Here is a 24,115-nt window from a genome sequence, read left to right as displayed (position 1 = left end):
TAACCTGCATATAAAGACCAGCAGGAAGCCATCTGGCTCCCACGATTTCACCTTCAGCCGTATCCTGGATGACTGCCTCTATCATCAATAACTTGGTTTCTCAAACTGCACAGCAGGAGGTAACAGAATAAGGGCCAGACACCCCAAGAACCACTACAAGCAAACTATAAACATCATCTGTTACAGATCTGCCACAAAGATTCCAAATGCACTTCCCAGTGTGGCAGTGGTTACACAGTTTAGACACAAGTATAAAAACACACCTACTTTGAAAACCAGCATCTACAGACTCCCGCACTCAACTGTGTGGTTCATTTTGGGGTGTGCCAAGGTTTTATTTCTTCTCCACTGCAGTTAATTTTTTCATCTGATTTTAACTTTTGAAAACACAGATGTGGTCCTTTTGTTGAATAAAAAGAAAAAATCAACCTGAAATTCAGAGACACAGATATTTCCTGAAGCTCCAGGATAACATAATGATGTCCTATTTTTTCAAAAGTTTTCAAAAGTAAGAAACTAACCAAAAAGACAACCAGAAGTGTACTGTTTTAAGAACTACTTTATGAACTACTGATGAATACAGGGGTTTTGTTTTGTTTTGCTTTGCTTTTTTGTCATAACCATTGCATGTGGTTACTTCCTGGAGGCTTCAGTTTTCTTTCAGACTTTCTTAAGCTGTTGTCTAGTGACCCCATCTGGCAAAATTATAGAGGAAGTTATACTGGCCCAAGCTTCTGGCAAGTCAAACTTTTTTTATTTTATGTAAGAAGGAAATAAGAAAACAGAAGTTCAGGGTGAAAGAATTTTAAGGATTTTTAGCTTCATCCTTCTATAATACATAGGATAAGAGGAAAACCATGTAATTAAGAAAAGGTCATGCCATTCTAACTGAAGGAATGCATGTTGCTGCCTTTTCCTTCTTATTCTTGAAGATGCTTGTTTAGTATTCTGATCTTCTATTAAAAGTTGTATTAAAACTCTGAGATTTCTGCTTGCTTGTTTAATACAAAGATGAAGTAATTAATTCAAAAGTGTATCCAGCATAACTGGATAAGATTTTGAATAGTACCAAGTTGTTTAAATTTTTAAGTACAGAGTTACTAAAAACAGAGAAATGTCAGTTTAAACCATGAAAATCGCCCTTGAGATGATAGGCTTTCGTTGTCTCTCATTCTTACTATCAACATTCAGAGCCTGATTTTACTAAACGGGGTAAAAATTACAAACAGAAACTGAAGGAGCGCTTTTCAAACACTGAGAGTTTCATTTTGATTCACCATCTGACTTATTCTGCACTTGTGAAGGTGGCTACAACATTCACACAGTTTCAGCTCTTCTTTTGAACATTCACTGTCTGAGACATCTGAGTTTTTAGACATGCTGTTATTTGAACATATTTGGGTAATTTCCATTAATAAGTGGACTGAAATGCAGAATAATATTGGGTCGCCATTACCGCAGACTGTATCATTCCTTTAGCTTGAAGCCCACTTCACACATCTCCCTAAGATCAAACGAGGAGAAGTCTAAACACGGAAATTCCTGCTATGGCCGGGTGCAGCCATTTAACTACTTCTTTCAACAAGCCAGAGATGGCAGAACTCTCTTTGAAGTGGCAGCCCTGTTGGCCTTTGAAGTCCCTTGTCAATTGCAGAAAGGCGCTGGTGGGGTTTGTTTTGTAGCCAGCTGTCACCGTGAAGGCAGACATGACGTACTTCCAGCAGTCTCACTTCAGGGTCTGTCAAGTGACTGATTTCATAACCAGTCACCATAACAAAGGAGATTCAAACTCACTGACATGAGAGCAAGAGTCCACAGTGAAACTTACTAGGTTCCTCTTGACAGAGCCTGATTTAAATACTCAAGTGATTACACAATGGCAAAGAGATGACGGCTGTGAAGTTAACTGTCACATCTCCTCGGATCCTTGAATATTAAAAATGTACTTTCCATATGTTTATCAATAAAATGTTTCATAACAACAGTATCTTCAATCTTTGCGCTGATGAAAAATGATGACTTCTGCAGAAATCAGTAAACTGCTTTAAAAGCACAGTTTACATTGCTAACTTACAGCTAGACTTTCTTATATAAGACAATGATTCTCTACAGTTCTGAGACAAATGTTTGCATTTGTAATGCTTTTAGACTGCTCGGCTACTCAAGTCAAAAATCCCCACCGCTCCTGACACAGAAATCAGTTTAAGACTTAAAAGGATAAGTAAAGAAAAACAATTTAACATGTGTTAAGAAACTTCTATAAGCTATAAATATAGCCCATGATAGCACTATATAAAAGGAAACAATCTTAATAATACTGCAAATCTATTTTTAAGGTGGGGAGAGATGATACCAATCTTGAAAAATCAAATGTTAAATTTACCAATGATGATCAGAAGTTTTAATCCCACTGGAAGGAAAACAGGGTAGGAACAAAAAGATTTTCATACTAATCTGACCATAGTTTATGTCTGTTATGTAGAACGTTTTGAGCTTTCACATGTTTTTATGAACATGGCTATCAGAGCAGAAGACCAGATGTACACAAGACATTTAGCTCCCAGGGGCTCTCAGGCCAACCTCAGTGTGGCTAATGCTGCACGTTCGTCCCAGGAAACACAAGTCCTCTATTTCCCACTGAAGAATAGGTCACAGGAATCCCGATGGTGATTCCTAAATTTTACTTTTCCATTCTGGCTACCATGCTTTAAACTCAAGCAACAAAAAAAAAAAGGTAAATTACGCTCAAATAACGATATCTATTCTAAGTCTTTAAATCTACAATTCTGAAATCTTTTGAGTTTTTCTGATCAGATGACAAAGCGCTTCATTAAATCCCATGGAAAGGCTGAGCAAAGAATAAAAACATGTATTAATTTTAAAAAAATGTTTGGTAACGTCTGTAAAAATCATAAACTTACCATGAAACTTTAAATTGTTTAGTAAATAAAGTGATGCTGCTGCTATTAGGGGTATAGACACTCAGGTGGTCAGAATTAAATTTCATTCATTCACTCATGCACTCAAAAAATATTCATTGATTGCCACTATGTATCAGACGTGACGGTAGGTATCAAAGATACAACAGTAAACAAGACACAGCCTGGCCCTCATGGAGCTTTCGTTCTACTAGAGAAGACAGAGAGTCTCTTCGGTGACAGTAAATAAGTCATAACAACACAGTAAAACAAACAGTACAGGATGCTGCTGCAAAACATGGGGGAGACACGTAACTCAGACTTGGAAGGTCAGAGAGGGCTGTATGGAAGGAGATGTGGGATTTATGCAGAAAGAGAAAAGGGCAAAGATGAAGACACTGCTTCATACAGAGGGAAATGTAGTTTCATAAATGCAAACCAGTCTTCGCCCTTCTGAAAACGGACCCAATGAGCACTGATGCTCTTTTTCTATCCAAGAAATATTAAATACATCCAAGATTTTACTATTGAAATGATTAAACAAGACTACTGAGAAAGCATTATCGTGGTGACTGGCAGTTAACAGGTAATCAGTAAAGGTAGTACCTCAAGCAGTAGTTGTATTAAAAGAAAGATGCTATGTACACTTCCTGTGTGCCACATTTTCTGGTAATAAGCCAGGCACATATTTATGGAGTCATCAAAAGCTTACTTTGCAGAAATATACAGAGTAAACAGGTACTCTCTCAGTTTATGTGCATTTGAGGTTAACTGAAGAGGCTTGTATGTTGTGAATGGCAAACACAAAGCTCAAGTGAAGAAAGAAAAGCCAGCCATACCTCATCTCCCGACTTTATATTCTGAGCTCAGAGCACTCTTCTGAGCTAAACGTGTATATCCAACTGCCTACTTGACATCATGAGAAACAGGACACGGGCACCTCCAATTTAATATGTACAAAGCTGAACCCCTACCTTAAACTCCCCCTCCTCCAGCTTCCGCAGAGTTGAATAAACACCACCACCCTCCACTTACACCGTCATGGCGGAAAAGGTGGGCATCGGCCCCCCCAATCCTCCTCCCTAACCTTCCCCACGCAGACCAGCAGCAGACCCTGCTCGTCCCACCTCCAAGCAGCCGACACCCTCCCACGCCCTTGCACCATTCAGTATCTTCCTGACAGGTATGGCCCTCCTACCCGTGCTCTCTCTCTATTTATTCTTCAGATAACTGCCAGAATAGTCTCTCAAAACCTAAAATGGATTTTCATCACTCTTCTGTTTGAAACGATTTAAACCGCAATCTGGTTTCTTCCTACCTCTCCAGTTTCATGTCAGACCATCTGTTCTCACTTGTTTATTTACCCACTCGCCTACCTACGCGCTCAGCCACCAGCTCGCTTCTACTCACTCCTCTCCACTAACCGGTTTTCCTTTGGTTCTCTGATTGCGTCTCGCTCTTCCATCAGGTGTCCACACACCGTGGTTCCCCCGGAGGTAAACCTCTGGCCATTTTTAATCTCACTAAGTCCTGTATACTTTTCCACGTCTCAGTTTAAGCATCAATGCCTTTGTGATGCCTTCCCTGACCATTCATTCGAAATAAGGTCCTCTTGTTATACTCTTTCATGAAACACTATACAGGACTATTATTTGTTGGTGGCACAACTTTAAAGAATATGTTTAAATCTGTGATCACCGATCTCCCTAACATATAAACGCCGTTAGGAGAAGGGACCATTTTGTCTGGCTCACAAAAATAGTCACAGCTTCTAGAACATAGCAGCCTCTCAATAAAATTAATTAAATGAGCAATGGAATAAATGAAATAGGTGATATCTCTGAGGCCATTAAACTCTTAACAATGCTGGGGTGGCACATACTCCTGGTGGACAGACATCTCCTTCTCCCTTGCATGACTATTCTACTCCTTTTTCTGACACTAACTCCAATGCTCATGCTATAAATTTAAGTGTCTAGTTATATGAATATGGGGAAACACACATGATTATGATATCTCATATTTCCCCATTACTTCTTAAAAGGAAAAATTACTTTTGACAAACATGTAGACCACGGACGTTTTCCCAAAAACAAAAGTGAAAAAAGGACCAAGGACAAGCAAAAAAGTGCATGTACTTGTATATTTCATTTCTACAACTCTGACAGGCTCAGGAGAAAAAAACTAAGTAGTAGCTGCTAAGTACAAGTGTGTCTATGTATTTATCCATCCATCTAACACATCAGAGAATCCAGCTGTCTGGTACACTGACCACTGGACAGATTAATTAAATAAATATAAAAACTCAGTCCTGCCGGGGCTCTACCCACAGTTGAGGTATTCAACTGGAACATGTGGCTGGGCTGTGATCTTACTCACATCTTATAAGACATACCCAGTGTCTCCAGGTTCTACCGGATAGCGCTCCTATAAAGACGTCGGAGGCTTCAGTAACCATCAAGCACTTGTAACGAAAAATGTATATCCACAGAATTTATGTCAAAAGTGAAAAAGTAACCTCTGTTTAGAATTCAAATCCTTTCAGTAGGGAATGGGATTTGGATACCACATGTGAGCACCAAGAGTGTACACTGCTACTGAAAAAAAATCTGTTTTCTAGGTACTTTCAGTACACAGGAAGCGTGTGTGTGCATCTATGTGTTTAAGGGGAAAACAAAGTCATGAAAATTCAAACAGATATTTCCAATTGTAATTTAAGGTTATGAGGATCAAACACAAATTTTTTAAATCCTAAATATTTTGTATCTTCTTATTTCTAGGAATAAGGTATAAGCATAATGTTCTAAAATCCATATTTTGCTTCAGATAGTGCTAAAAAAGTATTCTTTTCTTTCCCTTTCTCCTTCCTAAAGAAACCCACAGAATACATGACTTTGTAAAACCGAAAAATATTTAGCATTAGGATAGGATTTCACAGTACACATTTCTAGTCCTTTACTAAAGCTACCCAAACTATCTTCATGAGGAAAACCTAAAAGGAAACTGGAAAATAATGGACAGACTACGATCCTGCACTGACCTAAGACACACTCTCAGAGAATGAACAACCCAATGACCAAAACCATGCCCACCTGAGCAACCTGTTAGCTGGCTGTGGCATCCTCAGCTGATGTAGATACTACAAATTCTAGGCCAAGCAAGGGGAGAGGACAAGGACTTCCTCAATTCACAGGAGTTAAAACTTCATATATATGTAACCGGGAACTTTTAACAATAAGCATGTCATCACTGGTACCGAATTAACCAGGTAGGATCTACAGATAGTAAGTTTCTCTGGGGCCTAGCCAGGTTGGACCAGTCCTCCCCTTGGAGCTATTGAGGGCAGTGGTGGTAACAAGAGAAGCGTCAGTAGTAGCTAATGTTGACTGACTACTTCTCTCTTTACACGTACAACAACCTCTCTTCATGCGGCAGATACACCACATTATGCCAGCACCTTTACAGCACTGTATACCAGTACCAAGTTTCTCTGACAGCTCAAGAACTGACACAGAAATAACTCGCCCAAGATCACAATTTGTAAGTGATGGAATCATAATTCCAACCAAGGCTTCCAACTTGAGAACCCACTTTTCCAGCCACCAGGTACTATAGTTTCCCTAAAGTTCTGCAGTGGCCTTCTGAACTACAGAGTCACAGTATAAAATCTCTGTACCTAACATATCACTTCTGCCTTTCTTGGACTTGATTCTCCTAACACTGAGGATGCTAATTTCAGCGTTGTAGGTTAAGAGTGTTTTCTCAGATGAGATGAAAAAGCCTGGGGGAAAAACTGGTTTGAGGGTGAGAAATAAAGAGTCCTGAATTTGGATGGTTTCAGGTTGAGATTTCAATGAAATACTGGAGTAAAAATACAAGGTAGATATGAATTAGACTTAGTTTGGATCTCAGAAGAGAGAACTGGGCTGAAAGTACAAACCTGACGTGGTAGCAATTCTACTTCAACTACTAATACAGCTAACATTCTTCAGCACAATTTCTTAGTACTTATCCTGAACAAGTTTCTTGCTAGGGCATCCTCATCTCGGAAAATGGAACCACCACCTCTCGGGCGCCCTGTCCGAAATCGGAGGATCACTTTTGCTTGTTTTTCACCCTTTCCCATACCTGCGATTTATCAAACCTTTCAGCTCTGTTGCCGTTCTAAACCCGCCCACTCGTCTCCACCTCCACTGCCAGCATACGAGGTCCGTAGCCTCATCTGCCCGCCCTCCCCTAGACCAGGAGTCTTCCACAATGACTGTGTCTGTCTACCTCTTAAAGAGTTTATACAACTAGGATCTTAACTTGATATATGATTTTTTGGCATCATAAGTTAAAGAGTTGGTAGGCATCGAGGGAATTTACCTCAACGTAATAAAGGCCATATATGACAAACCCACAGCCAGCATCGTTCTCCATGGTGGAAACCTGAAACCATTTCCACTAAGATCAGGAACAAGACAAGGTTGCCCACTCTCACCACTATTGCTCAACATAGTTTTGGAAGTTTTAGCCACAGCAGTCAGAGAAGAAAAAGAAAAGGAATCCAAATCAGAAAAGAAGAAGTAAAACTGTCACTGTTTGCAGATAACATGATACTATACATAGAGAATCCTAAAGATACTATGAGAAAACTGCTAGAGCTAATCAATGAATTTGGTAAAGTAGCAGGATACAAAATTAATGCACAGATATCTGTTGTATTCCTATACACTAATAATGAAAAATCTGAAAGAGAAATTAAGGAAACACTCCCATTTACCATTGCAACAAAAAGAATAAAACACCTAGGAATAAGGGCTTCCCTGGTGGCGCAGTGGTTGAGAGTCCGCCTGCCGATGCAGGGGACACGGGTTCGAGCCCCGGTCTGGGAAGATCCCACATCCCACATGCCGCGGAGCGGCTGGGCCCGTGAGCCATGGCCGCTGAGCCTGCGCGTCCGGAGCCTGTGCTCCGCAACGGGAGAGGCCACAACAGTGAGAGGCCCGCATACTGCAAAACACAAAAGAACAACAAAACAAAACAAAAACCTAGGAATAAACCTACCTAAGGAGACAAAAGACCTGTATGCAGAAAACTATAAGACACTGATGAAAGAAATTAAAGGTGATACAAACAGATGGAGAGATAGATATACCATGTTCTTGGACTGGAAGAATCAACATTGTGAAAATGACTATACTACCCAAAGCAATCTACAGATTCAGTGCAATCCCTATCAAACTACCAATGGCATTTTTCACAGAACTAGAACAAAAAAATTTCACAATTTGTATGGAAACACAAAAGACCCCGAATAGCCAAAGCAATCTTGAGAAAGAAAAATGGAGCTGGAGGAAAAAGGCTCCCTGACTTCAGACTATGCTACAAAGCTACAGTAATCAAGACAGTACGGTACTGGCACAAAAACAGAAATGTAGATCAACGGAACAGGATAGAAAGCCCATGCACATATGGTCACCTTATCTTTGATGAAGGAGGCCAGAATATACAGTGGAGAAAAGACAGTCTCTTCAATAAGTGGTGCTGGGAAAACTGTACAGCTCTATGTAAGAGAATGAAATTAGAACACTCCCTAACACCATACACAAAAATAAACTCAAAATGGATTAAAGACCTAAATGTAAGGCCAGACACTATAAAACTCTTAGAGGAAAACAGAGGCAGAACACTCTGTGACATAAATCACAGCAAGATCCTTTTTGACCCACCTCCTAGAGAAATGGAAATAAAAACAAAAATAAATAAGTGGGACCTAATGAAACTTAGAAGCTTTTGCACAGCAAAGGAGACCATAAACAGGACGAAAAGACAACCCTCAGAATGGGAGAAGATATTTGCAAATGAAGCAACTGACAAAGGACTAATCTCCAAAATATACAAGCAGCTCATGCAGCTCAATATCAAAAAAACAAACAACCCAACCCAAAAAGGGGCAGAAGACCTAAATAGACATTTCTCCAAAGAAGACATACAGATGGCCAAGAAGCACATGAAAAGCTGCTCAACATCACTAATTATTAGAGAAATGCAAATCAAAACTACAATGAGGTATCACCTCACACCAGTTAGAATGGGCATCATCAGAAAATCTACTAACAACAAATGCTGGAGAGGGTGCGGAGAAAAGGGAACCCTCTTGCACTGTTGGTGGGAATGTAAAATGATCCAGCCACTATGGAGAACAGTATGGAGGGTCCTTAAAAAACTAAAAATAGAATTACCATATGATCCATCAATCCCACTACTGGGCATATACCCTGAGAAAAGCATAATTCAAAAAGACACATGCACCGCAATGTTCACTGCAGCACTATTTACAATAACCAGGTCATGGAAGCAACCTAAATGCCCATCTACAGACGAATGGATAAAGAAGATGTGGTACATATATACAATGGAATATTACTCAGCCATAAAAAGGAACGAAATTGAGTCATTTGTTGAGACGTGGACGGATCTAGAGACTGTCATACAGAGTGCAGTAAGTCAAAAAGAGGAAAACAAATATCGTATATTAACGCATGTATGTGGAACATGGTACAGATGAACCGGTTTTCAGGGCAGAAGTTGAGACACAGATGTAGAGAACAAATGTATGTACACCAAGGGGGGAAAGCAGCGGGGTGGTGGGGATGGTGGTGTGCTGAATCGGGCAACTGGGATTGACATGTATACACTGATGTGTATAAAACTGATGACTAATAAGAACCTGCAGTATAAAAAGCAAGCAAACAAACAAAACAACTAATACTAAACTTTCTTTGGGTTATTTGTATGGAAATATGTTAATATAAATGTTTCAAACATTACATGAAATTCCTAAAAATCTTATATGTTCTGGTATAATGTTATAAGTCATAAAGTCTAGTTATTACTTTAAAATGTATAGCTCAGAAATAACTAAATTTCCTTGTCAATTGCGTTATTATGAACTTTCATCAAATCTTTAACCGTGGTCATTTTTTAGTCGTTTGTCATTTACAGACAGTTCTGGGTGTACTCTGATGCTTTTGCAAATATGTTCCTATAAAAGGGTTTCATCTTCAGGGAATTCATGGAAAAGACTCTGACAAGTACAGGTTTCTGGTAACTGACTATACTGCTGAACTGAATGAATAAGCATTTTCAGAACTCTAATGGAAAACTGATGAACTCATAAAAGTGCTAACAAAAGATCAAGATGAAAAAAATTAATTACATGGGACTGAGTGAACTGATGAGGATGATTATAATTTTTGTGACTTTCTGTTTGAATTAAAAAAAAAATCCCTCAAGGACTCAGAGGCAAAAAATATACAAATCAATTTTCTCTGCAAAGTAAAGGAGCTGTTACAGTGGAGGATTCCTGGACTGAATGTCAATATTACTACATAGCATGAGTGTGTTTCGTGTTTGGTAATTGCAATCTTTGTTGCTTTTGTTGTGGTCACCCATTTACAATGCTTGGTGTCAGTCTATTTATCTCTTGTAAAAAAAAAAATACAGTGTGTGTGTGTGTGTGTGTGTGTGTGTGTGTGTGAAAAAAGAAAAAAAGTAAGTACAAGAAAAATAAATAAAATAAAAATAGCCTATTGGGCTTCCCTGGTGGCGCAGTGGTTGAGAGTCCACCTGCCGATGCAGGGGACACGGCTTCGTGCCCCAGTCCGGGAAGATCCCACGTGCCGCGGAGCGGCTGGGCCCGTGAGCCATGGCCGCTGGGCCTGCGCGTCCGGAGCCTGTGCTCCGCAACAGGAGAGGCCACAGCAGCAAGAGGCCCACGTACCGTACCAAAAAAAAAAAAAAAAAAAAAAGCCTATAATATCAATCAATCTGCCCCAGAAAGCAAATTATAAACAGTTCACACAATAGCTTAAAAAAGAACATGTAACAGCAGTCTATATACCATGACATGATTTATTATTAATTGCCAAAATTTCTACATGATCTCTGGTATGTAAGACTTGTCACTAAACAATGATCCCAAAGCAGAAAAAAATCTTTACAGAAAGACAAAATGGGGAACATTTTGAAAATAGAGGGAAGAATGTAAAAAAGATAAAATCAAGATACAAAAAAAATCCCTCCTTACCCTGCAACAATGGTTGACACTACCCCTTCTCTGAGGCTCTCCACTACCCAAGCTCTGTTTAACTGTACATTAATAAATATTCAAACAGAAAGTGTACCGAGACATTTATCTAAGAATAGGGCACTGAAAGAAACTCATTCTGGAAAGATCAATTTTCCTTCAGCTTTGCTAATAAACGTCAGTTTGTCTTTCTACACTTGACACTAAAGAAACCAGATCCTCGTATCTAAGTTATGAGGGGACTCCCTGGTAGTACACACACCATGACACGTCTGCTTTGAAAGGTACCCTTCTTCTTTGCTATGCAGCTACCCTAGCTCACAAGAGCTCTGGTGGTCTGATCAAAGGGCTCCCAAAAGACTCATGTCACCCTCTCACTGAACACTTTTTACCAATAGTTTGGCACTTACGTTTCTCCAACAAAGAGATGGAAACAACACTGGAAAAAAGACACTCTTATAATGGGAACTGAGATTAGAGCCTTCACTTGTTAAAACTATTTCTTCCATTCAGACCTCCCACCTTTAGTTATTCTTCCTAATAAAAAGTTTAAAGCAAGGGTAGAGAATCTAAAAAGACATATAAAAACATAGCAAACAAAGAGAAACAGCAGAATTCTTTAACAAGTCACCTCCGGGTTGAGATGCTGATCTGGGACTCCCAGGTGTCATGACATCCATGTCCTTCATACCTGTTACCAACCTCAACTTGTTATAACTTTAACGGCTCTTGTGAACAAGAGAGGCTATAAAATAAATACACGTTTTGCTATTTAAATCAACATCTTTGACTCAGAAGTGTTTGTGTTTTCCCATTCAATTTAAAAGCAGGGTTGTGCTCAGTCTGGTGACAGACAGGCAAGTTAAATTTCATCTCATCAGATGTGTCAGCATATACAACATCAATATATACAAGTCAGCCCCAAATATGTAACGCACAGACGACTGCATTAACATGAATCAGTTCTTAATATGGCTATGTTTTAATTCTTATTTAACTCTAAATACTTACACTCGGTGAAGTGCTTTGAAACCCTGCAAACATACATTATGTACTGTTCACCTAAGCCACACTGGCTGGGCTTCACCCTCCTTTAACCAGCAGCACTGCCATAACTGTAAAAAATCGCAGACCTGTTTTTCAGCACTGGTCCTGGCTGACTCCTCCTGTGCCAGCACCATCTCTCGCTCTGCAGTTATCTGCACACTTTCTCTTAGTGCTTCCTCCAGCTCTTCAATCCTGTCATCCTTCTTACGGAGACTGTCCTGGAAAACGACGGAAGACCAGGTGAAGGAGGCTAATTAACTCAAGGAGAGCCCATTTATCAAGAAAGGGTTATGTGCTTATAAAATGTTCTTCCCTTCAGAAGTACATCTAGGCCAAAAAGATATGGACACAAAGGAAAGAGTAAAACTGGGGAAGAAAGACGTAAAGAGGCTGAAGTGTATTATGAAGAGCAAAGGGTCAAGTTAGTTAAGCAAGAGAAACCTGTGACGGACTCTTCCTCCATAACACACAGAAGAAAACTGTTTGTGTTAGGCAGATAGGAAGCAGGGGCTTGATTATTTAAAAATGCAAAGCTGTTTCTGAACAACTCTCTAAACTGGGCTTATAGCCAGCTTTGATGAAGCCTAAGTCGCAAGACTCAATAGCTAAACATTCTCTCCCTGCAAAGTTAAGCCCAGATGAAAAAGTTAAGTAAACAGCATGATCAGTCAGACTATATGCTACATATAGACAATTGTTGGCAAATTCATTTTTTAAAAAAGAAATGCAAAAGGAGATTTCTCCTAATGAATTCAAGAGAGTAAAGTTTTCTCTCAATCTCATATAAGAAAACTAAAAATAACTGGTGATAAGTAACTGGTCTGGCTAAGGATGAGTAATTTGGTTAGACAGCCAAAACCCACTAGGCCTAATATTCTACACGAGTCTAAGAAGTAACTTTTGGGGAGGTAAATATGGATTTCTACCAGAAAGACAAACAAAATCCTACAGGACTTTAAAATCATGTAAGATAGACGATCTTAAAATAAGAAGAATAAATGAAACAGTTTTCAAGTAGTATGAAGAACTGGATTCATCAGATTATTCTAAGCATTTCTTCTTTAAATAGAACCAGAAGACTAAGAATAAAGTGCCGCCTTTTATTGATAGATGAAACTAAGAACAAGATTTGTCCATTCATTCTCCAACTTGCTGAACACTCATATCAGCAAAAGATACCAAAGGATTTTGTCTTTTATCTATGCAGCTCTTATTTGATCTTATTGTAGTTCAGTTTTCATAAGTACAAAGTACAAGAAAGTCTTTTTTTGACAACTCTGTCTTCAGAAATCTAGAACTGAAATCTCTCAAAGGTAAGTCAGATTTTTCTCCCAACTTTGATGGAATGGCATCTATTATTTAACATCCTTCCTAATAAAAAGTTGTTATATCTTTTGCTGTCTCCCATCTTTCTCAATTAAAAAAAAAAGATTTAGGAAAAAGAATATTCACATTTTGATGATGTATGTTCATTTTTTTTTTTTTAAGTTTTCATTCTTCTCGGAGATAATGTTATAAAATACTCTGATTTAGTCCCTAAGTAAGGTTCTGTTTTATGCAGGGCAGTTTAGCTACATCAAAAAATGCTCTTTGTTGAAATCTAAATGCTTCCAGTTTGCTTGCCAGTAACAGCGGAGTACAATAAGGGTTTCTACATTGAGGCCAAGCAGAGACAGACAAGGAATGACTCCCTTGAAAACAAAGTCCAACATAGTTTCTCTTGATTCAAAGAAAATGAAATGGAACAGAAGGATTAAGTGGAAAGGAATGGATGCAATGATCGGTGCAGTCCTGTCAAATCCTCTAATGAATGACTACATCTGTAGTAACACGGGCTTCTGAATTACAGATTCCTGTAAGCAAACAGAAACACAAATGTTTCCCGTTATCAATTAGCTGTGAATAGCTCAGTATTATGTTTATGTCCAGCCTATTGCATCCTTCACCCTTAAACTGTCTTCTGGAGATCTCCTGAGAGGCTTCTGGTAACCTAACCTAAAATGAGGGTTATTCCAAATAACTTCCCAGGAACCCAATTTCAAGCAAACAGGTTTACTTGCTCTTCTGCATGGGCCAAAAAACAGCTTTGAGGCTTTATCAATAAAACTTTTTTTTAGAGCGAGGGTAATTAGTAATTTGTCATACTGAAAGTTTCCCTGAAACCATTGTTAAAACCAGAGTCTACCAGATGAGCTGTGTGTGCAAGGTCATTTATTTAAAAGTTTTCTGGACCTAATGGCAAAGCCTGGTGCAAAATCTTTCTCCATGACAAAAACGAAAAACAGAAGCCAAGTGAAACCACAAATAAAAAGAAAAGGAGGAGACGGTTGAATCATTTTTATGAGATACTGTAAGTCATGTTACATCTCAGTATAAAACTAGGTATGGGACCATCTGCTCTAAGGAAATCATATTAAACCAGGGCAATAACGAGAAAAATGAAGATAGCAAATCAAATACCCCCCACCATCTTTAACAAAGTCCAACTACTGAAACCATATAGTGAATAAAATCTGGCTCTAGTTTTGTTTTTGGAATCTTAACAGATATCTGCTAAGGCAAACCAAGGAAGTTTCCTTTGTACTGAACAAAACCTTGGATCTATTTCATTTAATAAAATATTGAGCCAATGCCAGAAATAAATAGAACCTTTTAGTTCTACAAATATTGGAGCCCTAACCACACTGCTAGGTCATATTTATAATTATTCTTTCTTGTCCTCACTGTTTCTTCAAGGTTAAATACATTTTTCTGCACTGAGATTATAATATGGGTACTTTTTTGTAACGTTTAGAATACTAGAGAAAAGATCTTAAAGAGTTTAGAAAGGGCAAAAAATGATCACCCACAAAGAATAAAAAATGGAAGGCAATGGAATTTTTAATGGCAACACAGAAAACTAGAAGACAATTGAGGCGATGCCTTTAAAACTCCGAGGGAAAGATGACTTCTGATATAGAATTCTACATCCAAACTATCAATCTAATATGAGGGTGGAATGCAAAGTCTGAAAAACTTTACCCCACATCACAGACACTCAGAGAGCTACCAGGTCTGTGCTCTGCCTCAAATGCATGGTGAAGGGAACTGTGGAGGTGACAACAAGCCTGGAGAATAAGCAAGTTTGGAGTAGAGGACAGAAACTCCAGGAAAGATGTTTCCAAGAAAAAAGTGCATGTAGAGATTACCTGAGGTTAATTAATAAGAGATGATGTATTTTACAACAGTAACAATATTGGGAGGAATGTCATGGTTGGAGAAAGGAATTTGGGAGTAAACTGGTGACATGTATACAAATAACTAATAAAACAAAGAAACCAACCAATTACCACCACCAGGAAAAACTACAAGTCCAATAAAGGAAATGAAGTCATAATACACTACGTGCCTTGGTCACAATAATGCAAAACTTGATATAACTATATTGGAAAGACAGAGAGGGAAGAGTGTGGGGTGACTTGTGTAAAAAAGCCAATTCCTCATCACTCAGGATAAGAAGTCAATACATAACTAATGTCCAAATGAGAAAAATAATCAAATAACGATAAAAAAGTGGAAGTAAACAACAGAAGAAACAACCCAAAGAGGTGAAAGTGGTCATCTCGGAGGGGCAGGAATCAAGGTTAGACAAGAACGAGGCAGATGAGCCGTACAGTACTGCCTTGCTTTGTATACAATATAAATGTATATTGTTCTGAAAAAAATCAAAATGAAATTAAAGATGTTAAGAGAATAGCACACACTGCCAAGTAAATTAATAAGAATATAGAGAATTTTTGGAAATAGTTATAAGTGTGGTGACTATTTCAGATACTGATACTCTAAACATATTAACTATTTATCATGGGAAGAGAAGAGCTGACCGGACAAATGTGTCACAACTCAGTGCTAACGGCAAAAAGGAATAAAAGATTAAGAAAACAACACGAATGAATTTTAAGCCACTGTACTCTTCAGTTTTCTCTTCAAAAGTCCTGTGAAGACACAGAGAACAAACTTGTGGTTGCCAAGGGGGTGGGGGGACGGGAGACGGAGGGATGGGGAGTTTGGGATGAGCAGATGCAAACTATTATACACAGAATGGATAAATAATAAGCTCCTACTGTACAGCACAGGGAACTATATTCAATGTCCTCTGATAAACCATAATGGAAAAGAATATGAAAAAGAATGTACATGTATAACTGAGTCACTGTTGTATGGCAGAAATTGACACAACATTGTACAGCAGAAATTGACACAACTAGACTTTAATAAAATAAAAATTTTAAAAAGTCCTGTGAATTTCTTCATGCCAATAATTTCCATGAGTGGGTCAAAATGATGATGATAAATTCCTTTCCAGCCTTTAGGTAACTGTGGGATACTCCAAATAATAACATTTTTTAAAGGAATGATCATGTTGCCATAAGTTCTGCTATTAACCCAAAGATTCTGAAGATATCTAAAGCTTAAACATCTCAACAGCCGAGGTCTGAGGCACCAAGCCAAGAGCTTTCAAAACTGTCCCCCATCCCCTTTTCTGTGCAAATGGTTTCATACACACACACACACACACACACACACACAAACACACACACACACACACACACACCTATAAAAATCGTAGTGAGTAGATTTCGGTGATAGAGTTTGACACAGAATTCTGGTGATAAAACTGCTCATCTATACTATACTTAACACTGTGTTTTGGTTTGAAGAGAAAAGTCTCTCATCTGTTCACTGCCCTAACTGTGAGCAGAAGTGACAGTGACCACCAGCTTCTCTGAATATGTGTGACGCAATAAAATGTCACTTGGTAAAGTGGTGGACTTCAGAAACTGTGAAACACAACAGACTCGGTACACTCTCAGGCCCAGGCTCGAGAAGGCTGAGCCCCCAGAAAGTACTCCTTGGTGGCTCTGAGAGTGATTGTACCAAGTACAGCCTAAGGCCCTGAATGTGCTTTACAGTCTTAACTAGACTTTCTCTTTCAAAACGTCCACATTCACCCATCTTCAACATAAATCATGAGGCAGCCGCACCACTCAAGTCTGTAATCCTGGAGAAATCTACACAGAAGCTCCGAGATCCCTAATCCCTTCTATCCCTGGGACGCTCCATAGGCTCGAAGGCTCTGAGGCATCCAGAAAGCAGAAAGATGACTTACTGGAACTAAATGCAAATAGAGATTAAAGTTAAGTTCGAGAACTTCATTCCTGTTGTTCATACGCATTATTGATTTGCAGCTAGCCTGGAATAAAGTCATAACTTCTCATTTGTCTTGTCCAATGCAACACAGCCACTAGCCACATGTAGCTAATGAGCACTTACAATGTGTCCAAACTAAGATGTGCTATAAATTCTAAAGACTTACTGCCTCCCCCAAAAAGGAATGTAAATTATTTCATTCATAATCTTCACATTGATTATATACTGAAATGGTAATATTTTGGATATACTGGATTAAGTAAAGTACATTATTAAAATTAAAGTCATCTGTTTCCTTTTAGGTTTTTTTTGTGACGCTATTAGAAAATGCAAAATTATACGTGTGCTCACGTTGTATTTCTACTGGACACTGCTCAAGTTTTTACATACGAAATGCATCTATAAAAGGCTATACAACACACCATGTTTTACATAAATTCGTAACTCTTCTCTTAGTTCATAGCCTGTTAGCACATAAATATGAGGTACTAGGTGAGAATCCTTACGGAAGACACTGTCAAAAGCTCTAACAAGTGACTGAAAATTACTGCAGTGATAACATGAGTAAAAGAAATTCAAACAGCACTTTGTTCTATCAACAGAGAAAACCAAACTGTGAATTGAAAGGAAAAAGAAAAATTCAGGCATGTGGCAGATCACTTTAGTACCTAGGATATAGAGTGTCTATGTTAGCTATTTATTGTATCAATTTAACAAGTTACCTCAATACTTAGCAGCTTAAAAGAACAGTGAACATTTTTTGTCTCACACAGTTTCTGTGGGTCAGAAACTCAAGAGCAGCTTAACCTAACAGTCTGGTTCCAGGTTCTCTCACTGGGGGACAGCTGAGATGTCTGCCAGGATTCAGTCCTCTGCTTCCTCTTACATGGTTGGCGAGTTGGTGATGACCACTGGCAAGGGGCCTCTGCTCCTCTCCACATGGCACCTGGCATTCCTCAGAGCAGGTGACCCTGGAGAGCAAGGCAGGGCATCCATGTCTCTTGTGTCCCAGCTTCAGAAGTCACATGTCATCACATCTGACACTTTCTCCTGTGCACAAAGACTAACCCTGCCACAAGACTACACAAGGCCACAAATACCAAGAGGTAAGGATGCTCTGCGGCCATCTCGGAAGATGGTTTTCATAGTACCCGAGGATATAGCTCCAGTACAAGAAAACTGGATTATCAACGAAGCAATGAAGAATGAAAACAGTGATTAACAGAACTGCTTCTGAGAGAAAAATAACTGTTAGGATAAGAGAGCCTTTACTACAAAGACACAGCTTTTGTTATGAGATTATATTAAAGTGGAACCCAAATACCAAATTAAAATGAAATCCAAACATACCTAAAATGTAAAAGGCAGACATCCAGAAGACATCACAAAATTGGGTTATGGATCAGAGTATCATTGGATATGAGATCAACAAAATATGCATTCTGTCAGGAATTATTTAGAAGAAAGTCTGCAACTGGATTGAGTTCTAGGGAGAGATGTTTTCTTGTGATTATGGTAAACATTAGAGTAATCCAACTTAATTCAATGACAGTTCAGTCCTAAGAATACACAACAATATGCCAGTCGATCAAAGTTCAACTGAAAAAAAATTACTGGGTCAATGTTCAGAGAGCTATACAATCGAGGTTTATTAATATGTTTAGCCTCCACATTTTGGGGGAATTAAGCCAGTTTTTTAAGAAAATATGAGAATGAAATATTCAGAGTCTCGCTGGCTCCCGCTGAGTAAAGCCCTCTATAAACTCCTGATCCCTCATGGATTTTGATGATAATTAAGTCTAATCTTTACGCCAACTCTACTTATTAGCTGGGGTCCAATGAGACCACTTCATTCACAGAGGAAAGGGTTCAACGCAGGTGGTTTTTGTGACTAGTTCTGGGGGCATGGTAGAGGGAGAACGAGAGGAAAGGGGAAGCTACCAAAGAATTTCTCATATCTTTAAACCAGAAGCCTCCTATACTCAAACGAGATTAGGGCAAAAGCTGTGACAGCTGTAACTTCACTCAGGCAACTGAAGAAGACGACTGGACCGGACCCTTTAGCAAATCCCATAATCCCACTCCCCTAAAACACTCCTCTGAACTTTACTTCTTGACATCAGCTCTGTCAACATCAGCTATAAACCAGCTGTAAGACTCCACTCCCCACTGCCTTGCCTTCAGATCAGATGTTCACTAAGGAAAGCAAAGGCAAGAGGAAACAAGGAACAACAGCAATCAGAAATTAATGTTTTGTTCTCTTCAAACAGCTCCCTCAAAATTAAAAGAAAAAAAAAAAGGCTCACTGTACAGTAACATAAAAAGAAATCACTTGATACGGACAGATCTCACTAAGCTTTTCTCAGCAGCAGAAGGAAGGTCACTGCAGATTTCATGAATATCTGAGGGAACAGCCCCCCACGTCCACTCATCCCCCTGCCCTGGCCCTGCCAGTGGAGGTCATTCCCTCAGCTTAACATTAAGAGCCACTTCCTCTGGGGTAAACACCACTTACCAGAGAGTTTAACATGCTCTGAAAGATATTAATGTTAACTGCTATCCATTCTCCTTACTGTGAAGAGACCACGCTTCCTTCTCCATCACCCTCAACCCCACTGCTATACCTCCTCCCCATCCCCCAAACATAAATACACATGCGGAAGATTGCATTAAAATCATTCAACAGGTCAGAATTCAATTACCAACTGCTCAGATGCTTAGTGGGGAGGGCGGGGAGTTGAAGCCAGATGCATTGATGAAGTCAACTTTAAGAAAAGAAAGCTAGCCTAACACAGAGACAGAATTTGGTTACACACCAACCACTTTTTGGTTTAAGGAAATGCTTTGGGTTCAAATGTAAAGATATTTTCTCCCCCTGTTCTCTTTAAAGTCCCTCAAATATCTCCCACAGTTCAAATTGTTAAAAATCAAAGTCAAAACAAAAGCAGATGCATTTCATTAAGGAAATGGAAACATATACATATAAAATGATGCTTTATATAAATAACTTTTATGGAGCACCGAGTACAAATATCCCACATAGATTGGCCAGGTTCTCATCTTGAAAATTCTGGTAGCTGGTAACAGAAGTTCGGGCAAGGACATGGGGTTTACCTAATCGTAGGGCACGTCTCCTCTGATCACTAATGCTTATTAAAAAGAACAAGCACAAATTTTCAAAGCCTTCCCCCAAAACCCCAAAGATAGTCTTTTACTTAATACAATAAACAATTGATGTGGTCCATAAGAGGCTGTCTCTTGCCTTTGCGGTCTTGGCAAAGGTGCTATATATACACCTGTTTCTGTTCTCTCTTAAAAATAAAAGGAATCTCTTTGGAGATTCCACTTTCCAAATGCAAAGGAGTTGTTTCCACAATAACACAAAGGAAAGGATTAAACCATATGTTTCACTGAAGTGAGACCCTAGTACTTGTGAGAAATTTCATGACAAATGTAACTTTAACCACTTACTGATTTATGGGGAGCATTCCTGAAATAAGCTCAAATGATGTGATTAAAAGTTCCCACAGAAGAGGGCTAAACTTAACTGCAGGAAATAGCTTAGTAGGCTACACAATCATACTATCAATAAACATTCTTTCAGTAAATTTCATTGGCTATCAAATGGAACTGAATTTTGTCCAGAGGAAAACATGTCTACTGAGGACATTTCAAACATGGCAGAATTTCTTAAAGTCATCTTGAGACTTGTTTTGCTTTTTCCCTAAATGGTAAGAAGTGGCACAGTTTGAGCTAAAAGCTTTAAAAAATTTGCACATGTGCCAACAATATGAGTAGGTGCTTTACCTGCAGGAAAACACAATTTTCAAGTTAATTTCAGCAACTATCCACAGGGTTGTAAAAACAGATGCTGATTTGTATGTACACTTTTCCTATATAATCCCTAACTCCATTTAATATTTGTTGAGAACTCCATAAAAACCCACTTATGCTCATATTCTAGATAGAAAAAGCCCTAAGGAAAAAACTAATCCAAAGGGAACAAAGGATATAGAATTAAATCTTTAAATATGTCAAGAAGGTCTGTTAAGAAGAAACCAAAATTTATTTTTACAAAAACAAGAAGAACATTAATACATCAGAGGTATCTTGCGTGTGACACATCACATACTATTTCTGGAAGGATGTCAGATAATCAATTTTTTAAAAGGTTATCTTAAACCATTATCCCCGTGGTCAATGGAAAAAGCAAGGATAAGTGGTCTTCATTTCAAAAAAAAAAAAAAAAAAAAAAAAATCTCTTACCAAAACGGAACAAAACAAATTTTTGTAGGTAGAGCAAATAAAATACAACTGTAAAGAAAAACACAAATGTTTCACTGATTCTGCATTTAAGAGGAGAATATGCCTAAATACATGTAAAGCTGCATTCCCCTATCTCTATTTCTATTGTTTTCACTTTCTTTGAACTTTATTCTTAATAGTCATTGGTCTCAGGAGAGCTGGCTCACAATGTTCTTTCAGCAGTCCCATTAATCTCCCTGACAGTCCTCTCTCTCAAGGTTAAATTCAGATACTTATCTTTGTCATAAATAAAAACAAAGCACCAAACCACTACTGATATGAGCCACTACCCCCAGTTCAGTCTGCCTTGCCGTATTAGAACCTGCAGTTCTGTCAAAAGACAAAGTGTCACTGCTGAAAGAATAAAAATATGAAAGGTAAACATCCTGAACCAAGGGAAGATGGCATTTCCTTTGTTAAAATATGCGAGGCCCTTAGAGGGTAACCTGTGAAATTTTAAAGAATATTAGGGTGTTAAATATAATATCATTATACAAAATTTTTTAAATTTGTAACTAAATTTTTATTATAACAATAATTGTAGCTGTAATTAATGAACAGCTGCCTCTGTAAAAGATTAAGAAAGGCTAAAAAGAAATTTTAAAAGTAGCCCTTAACCTAAGGCAGATATAAATTAGTCGGGGGGCGGGGGTGGAGAAAAATGATTAAATCACACAGGAACAATTCTAAAACAATGTATTGAAAAATATAAAACAATAAAATATAATTAAACATACAGGCTGAGGAACAACAGATAAAGACAATAACAAGAACAGGGTAGAGTTAGTGCATCAACAAAAGTTAATTTTAAGCCAGAATCTTCAGGCAGTGAAGCTGGACATCCACAGGAAGAAGACTGCATGAGTAGAAGAGCGTAAGCTAGAAAAACCAATAAACGATATTCAAGGAACCAACACTATCAGGTTGTAGAGAATAGAGTAGCTGTGCTAGTGAGTATCTCACCTAAAAATGAGGCTAGAAATACTTAGAGGATTCGGTTGACGGGAAGCTCCCAAGGGCAGGCTAAGATGCTTGTGAATGAGAGGTCTTGACATCTATTGATGCAACTGAAATCAATGAACAATTTTATAGAGAACCAACAATGGGCAAAGTACCAAGACAGGGTTCCCAAACTCAAATATACGGGGAAACAACATACCAACTAACAGCATATAATACAAGGTAAGAAAATAAGCCTTGAAATCAAAGCAGAAACAAGCTGTAATGGAACTGCAACACAGAGTGTGATTAATTCGCACTGCAAGGATTTAGGCAGGCTTTACAAGGGAGGGAACATTTGATCTGAACCTTAAAAGATGGGTAGGCTTTCAGTACAAAGCTTTTCTAATCCCAAAATGACCATCAGTCAAATCAGCTAAGATTATGCTTCCATATAATGCTTATTTGGGAGGCTCTTGTTGCTGGGATTTACCTAATTCCAGCTCTTCACACAGCAATTACTTATGAATTCCACTACAGCACATCTTTTCACATATCCAGCACACAAAAAATGTTTTAATAAGCATATCTAATGTTCACGGAAATAAAATTCTTATTTATCTCTATATCCTCACAGCACTCAGTGGAATGACAATTCCACAATGGGCACTCAATAAATGTTTACTGAGGATAACCACAGATTACTCTGAAATCTGATGTAGCCAATTGCAGTGAAACATGGCTTACAGAAAATGTGAATGAAACAACTCAGATCTAAATGTAACTAATACAGAGCTAAGTTCTTGAGTAGTGGAAACAGAAAGCCTGGCAAAATTCGACGCAGACTGTCAACAGAAGAGGCATTATAATCGAAAAACATGATAGTAGGAAAAACATGATAGTAGGAAAGGCCTGTCACCAATCTGTGCCTCATTGCTTTTATCACTCATGTCCTTTATTTGTGAACATCAACTGGAATTGTAAAATACTTTAAATGTTAGTGTGCAAGGTCCATGGCAGAAACCACGTCTTAGAACAGTCACACATATACCTAAGATATTCCAAAGATCTTGCAAGGGGCAGTGAATTTTGGTGAGCGTGTGACAAATACTGGCAAAGTAAGTATCTGGATTGATGTGGGATCATCTACTATGCCCAAGGTCAACAGGGCAGAATGTAAGGCACCCCTTTCCCCAGACCAGGGGGATCGCTGGGTACTTTCTCTCTTGACCATCCTGGATACACTGGATCAGACCACACACGGATGCTGTCCTCTTTCTCCGCCTCTCAGCAGCATTAACAATCCTCTCCTGCCTTCAGTGATGCTATACTCTTTTTCTCTCCCGCTTCAACTGGCCTCTTCATTTTAGCTTCCTTTCGAGCACCACCCTCTCCTAGTCTGTCCCAGCTCTAAACAGTGAGGATCCTAAGGGTTCAGCTCTAACTACATTTTCTTCTGTCAATATTTTATCTCTAGACGGTATCTGATTCTTATGGATTAAAATATGATTTTTAAGCTCAAGTCTCCAGAATTAATTTAACTACACCAGACTTCTCTAAACTTCAAATCTGTGCTTCCAACTGCTGGCTTGACATCTCCATTAGGATATCTCTCAGACACAGTCACATGTTGAAAACGGAC

General features: G+C 38.6%; 1 protein-coding gene across 4 annotated transcripts in view; it reads right to left on the bottom strand.

Moving 5' to 3' along the window:
* Positions 1-24,115, bottom strand: part of ERC1 (ELKS/RAB6-interacting/CAST family member 1) — a 393,512-nt gene that overhangs the window by 192,205 nt on the left and 177,192 nt on the right. For 2 of the 4 annotated variants that reach the window (XM_007469475.1, XM_007469476.1), the window contains exon 14: positions 12,126-12,257. The exons of the other annotated variants lie outside the window; for them this stretch is intronic. In XM_007469475.1, the coding sequence (XP_007469537.1) occupies positions 12,126-12,257 (132 nt within the window). The remainder of the gene's footprint in view (positions 1-12,125; positions 12,258-24,115) is intronic. 4 annotated transcript variants of the gene reach the window in all.

Source organism: Lipotes vexillifer, unplaced genomic scaffold (genome assembly GCF_000442215.2).
Source record: "Lipotes vexillifer unplaced genomic scaffold, Lipotes_vexillifer_v1.1 scaffold395, whole genome shotgun sequence".
NCBI classification, from domain to species: Eukaryota; Metazoa; Chordata; class Mammalia; order Artiodactyla; family Lipotidae; genus Lipotes; species Lipotes vexillifer.
Note: the sequence above shows the minus strand (reverse complement) of the source record. Positions and strands in the feature narration are given on the sequence as shown.